Source organism: Leptonychotes weddellii, chromosome 4 (assembly GCF_054177405.1).
Source record: "Leptonychotes weddellii isolate Sample4059 chromosome 4, ASM5417740v2, whole genome shotgun sequence".
Taxonomy (NCBI): domain Eukaryota; kingdom Metazoa; phylum Chordata; class Mammalia; order Carnivora; family Phocidae; genus Leptonychotes; species Leptonychotes weddellii.
Window position 1 is genome coordinate 136367094 of NC_138372.1, and position 4545 is coordinate 136371638.

General features: G+C 38.7%; 1 protein-coding gene across 2 annotated transcripts in view; it reads right to left on the reverse strand.

Annotated features, from left to right (window-relative positions):
• Positions 1 to 605: 605 nt before the first annotated feature.
• The window catches only part of STK3 (serine/threonine kinase 3), a 270916-nt gene continuing 266976 nt past the window's right edge, over positions 606 to 4545 (reverse strand). For both annotated transcript variants that reach the window (XM_006730240.3, XM_006730238.3), the window contains one exon: positions 606 to 1999. In XM_006730240.3, coding sequence (XP_006730303.1) covers positions 1841 to 1999 — 159 coding nt within the window. In that variant the 3' untranslated portion in view covers positions 606 to 1840. The remainder of the gene's footprint in view (positions 2000 to 4545) is intronic.

Below are 4545 nucleotides of genomic sequence, written 5' to 3' on the forward strand. Positions count from 1 at the left end.
AGAAACTTTTCAATACTCACTACTACTTTAAGAATCTTATTAATTCATATCCAACTACACAATTTACTATTTGTCAGGACTCAACAGAGCAGAGATAAATATTACTCTAAGGCATGGCCTGGGGCGCAACTGCCATTTTAAAATGGAACTGAAGTTTTCCAGAGATGCTCCACCTTCTGTGGCAGTCCCTAGTGAACCTACTGGCATTTCTTCTTTCCCCACCAGGCGCGCGGGAAGGTTGCATTTCCTCGCTCCCTTGAAATTACGAGTGGCCACGTGACTAGTTCTGAATACTGGTTGTGGCCCCCCTGACATGTGTCACAGTGGGCTGGAGCTCACGTGAGCCTCATCAGCACTCCTTCTCTTGCTGCAGTGACCATCAATGCTGCAGATGGCGCGGGTCCTGGGTGTGAGTGGCGGGAGCAGGGGGTCCTGCTGTCGTGGGATGGGCATGGAGCACCAGTGAGAAATCACCTGTGTTACGCTGAGCCACTGAGGTTTCTGGGTTGTTATTGCTACACCAGCCAGCCTGTCCTCACTAATACACCTTCCGTGCCAGGAAGAGACAGAATCCAGGAGGGGAGTTTTTAAAAAAGACATAGAGATGAGATGCACTGGGTGGCCCAGTAAAATTTATTTGTCTTGATGATTTACACATAGTAATTAAACACACAAAAGAACAAACACTGTCTAGATGGCCATATGCAGCTTAGGAACTGACTGGTCCCAGTTCAATCACACAAACGTTCATTCAGCTTAGAAATGAGCTTTTTAACGGTTTTAATCTTTTTTTTTTTTTCCAGTCCCCAAGGCTTACACAGTTCAGTACAAATGTTTTTGCTATTTTGTTATCGTCAGGCACATGATGTTTACCAATTCCCAGGAAATAAATGAGATCAACAAAAAAGTCCTGTGACGACTGAGCACATTTTCACAGAAATGAATTTGATGAGATTACAGTTTGATACAGTTTGGCTATCAGACCTATACATAAAACATGAAACAATATTAACAAATTACATTTGTTTTAAGGATTTACTTCTTTTAAAATATTTACCGCACTTTTTTGGTGCAAAGGTTCCATTGATTTCTTTGGTTTTAAACATTATAGCTCCGTGTGACCTAAATATATATAGTTCTATTTGTACCAAACATCAAGAATAAAAACATTAAACAAAATTTCAGAAGGTAAAAATGGAATTATTGCTTCAGTATAAAAAAAGAGTCTGGCCCATTTGGGTGCTATTACTATTGTTGCTTTGCTTCTATTGGAAAACTATCCTGGAAATCAAGGAATGTACCCCATAGCCCCCTGCTGAAAGTATAATTTGGTTGTACATTATCATCCACTAATATGCCCCTCCCTTCACCAAAGCTAGCCTGATCTTGTCCTTAAAAACAAAACAAAGTGAAACAGCATAAATAAATAAGCTTACCTGGGGATACAATAAATAAGCTACCAGAAATAAGAATAAAGAATATTGTAACATAAAGCCCTTCAGTGCTGTACAATTAAACAAGAGCTTCAGATTTTCAAGGTCTCTAAACACAGTGTTCATTATATAACACACTGTTAGCGCCCGACAGCTGACAGATCTAGAGAAGAATACATGTCTGTTGTTTTCATTATTTAAAAATGAAAACATAGTAGCTACAGTTGTAAATTCTGCCTTTTGGGAACTGACCAGGTATGTACCATCATCAGTTCTGGACTGTTGTCTAGTTGTATAGCACAAATCTCAGGGATTAAACAAAAAAAACAATAATAATATTTCTTCAATTCTTAGTGGTTTCTTGGTCTCTGGAATAGTTAAAGAAACAAACAGAGAAGAAATGAGACTCAAAAGTTTTGCTGCCTTCTTTTCTTCGCATCCATTGCATCCAGAATGGGTTGTCTCTTCGCGGTGTATCTTTGACGAAGCTCTTCTATTTCTCGTTCCATCATGGGGTCCAGCGCTTTTAACCGCATCTGTAGTTCTTCTAAACTTAGATTTTTTAACTAGAAACAGAAAAAAAATTAAGATATCAACATAATAAAATGATCTACAATAGGTTAAAATCTAATGGGTTTTAGTATATTTCAGCAAACTCTTTATATCATCTTTGAAATACAGTTCAACAATTAAAACAGGAATTCCTTCCCTGAAGAAACAAGAAGCCACACCTTATAAGAACCTTAAGTCATCTTTCAACAAAAGCAATAAAAAAAAACTCTGCTTTTAGGAAAGAGCAAGTGAAAAAAATAAGCTGATGAAAAGTGTTTTTTTAAAGAAAGACAGAAAGACGAATCCACCACTGCCAACACACAGACGTTCAGGATATGTTTCGGATATATTCCCTCTAATCTCTCACATCCTTGCCAGCTCTGGAGCACTACCATAATTGTGAACACTTGCAGAGATCACCCAAGAATGTGACAAGATTGAATACAGGTTAAATCAACCATTCTATCCTGCATTTTGCCAAATGCTTAGATTTTAAGTACTTGGGTTAATCAGAAAATTAAATTATCTAGAAGACTTTTGTCCCAAACATTTTGATACATTAAGGTTTTAAATTTATGATTCAAAATATCCCAAGCCTGATGTAAACAGTGCTCTGTAAATTCTGACACGGGCTTGGCCAATTTGAAGATAAACTGCCTATTAAATTTTCACCATACACATTACAGTTTGACAATAATGATAAGATTTGACTAAACGATATAGTTTGACCATAATGATTTAGTACAATTATGCTGCCTCTGGAAACAACACTAGCACATCCTTTACCGGTTTTCTGTGAGAGAAGCCTCACATATATGGGGGGGATGAGATCCATTCCACGTAATGGGATCTGTGGCATCCTGGGCTTTACTGTAATTATTTATATGTCACAACAGCAAGATATGGATTATCTCTTGAGAAACATATTTTAGGATGCCCTGAAATATATAACCTAACACTTGGACTTTTATCTCATTAACATTAAAAAAATCCTAAAACTTGGTCTTCTTCAGAAACTATTAAAGCCGTGGTGGCAGGTAGGAGGTTAAAAAAAAAAAAACTGTTAAACCACAGTGATTTACAGAATGCTATTACATACTCAGCATCTGGGTAGGTACTGTAAGAAGAGCAAAGAAGCACTAAACTATTTCCTTGCCCTAAGAAACTCACAGAGTAGTCAGAAGGGTAAGATCAGGAACTAGAACCATTGAGGGACGGCCACGAGCCCCTACTGCATGTACTATGGACTACAGTGAGAGGTTCTCAAGTCCACAAAGAAGCTTCTCATGTGCAAAATTCTGCATGTTCACGGGTACACTTTCCTGGGGAGAGCATCCATTGTTTTTTGGTGTTTTTTTTAAAAACAGATGCCCAACCAAAAAAAGAGAAGCCTCACTATAAATTCAATGGAGAGCAGATTCCCTTTAGGGAGCGGGGACTGTGTTGGTCTGGGCAAAGGGGAGTGTCCTGAGGAGGAAGCCCCACCGTTCTGAGGAAGCCAGGGGCTGGTGGGGCCCCGAGCCAGGCAAAGCAGGGTTTGGACTTCATCTGCTCTAGAGCAGGAAGATTCTCTGAGAGTAATTCAGGCTTGGTTTTAATATGATAAAACTTGGAGCTTATTTTTTGTTTTATTAAGGGAACTGTCTTCGGTTATTTTATGAGCCAAATCAGAAAATGCTCTCATTATTTTATAGTCAACATGTCAATTTTAACCAAAAATGGTATTTTTCAGCTTGATTCTCCATTTTACTCACCTTACCTGGCCCTAAGTTACTCTTGGTTCTAAAAATCAAATTCATTCTCAACTGAAAAAGATTTGTCACCACTGAGGATACTGAAAAGAATGAGTCACAGACTCTGAAGGAAATTCAAAAGAGGGTTTCCAAAAATATAGGCATGACAGTGTTACGGGAAAGAGTATGTGGGCTCCCAGGATGAGGATTCTGAAGGTGAGCACCACTTGCCCTGGTGTATGAAAAGTTCTGGTGTATATATATATAAACTATGCCCTATCATAAACAGAAGCTAGTTTAGTATATCATACCATTATATGCATTATATATATATACATATATATATACAATGCATTGTATTATATTCTTTCTTCATTAAATTTTAATCCAAGTATTAATCATATATCTGTTATATGGTCAAATATGTTCAAATCACTGGGGGGATAAAGAATCAGCCTACAGGGGGCCTTGGAACTTTCTGAACTGTATGAACAGGTGATGGTGAGGTGAAGGGCCAATACAGACCACACACAGCTATGTTTCCCCAAGAAAGACAAGCCTGGGTCTACATAAGATCCAATTTCACTTTGTCTCTTTTTCAGCCCACGCTAATCTTCCCATCTCTGAATTTCTTTTTTTTTTTTTTTAAAGATTTTATTTATTTATTTGAGACAGAGAGAATGAGAGACAGAGAGCATGAGAGGGAGGAGGGTCAGAGGGAGAAGCAGACTCCCTGCCGAGCAGGGAGCCCGATGCGGGACTCGATCCCGGGACTCCAGGATCATGACCTGAGCCGAAGGCAGTCGCTTAACCAACTGAGCCACCCA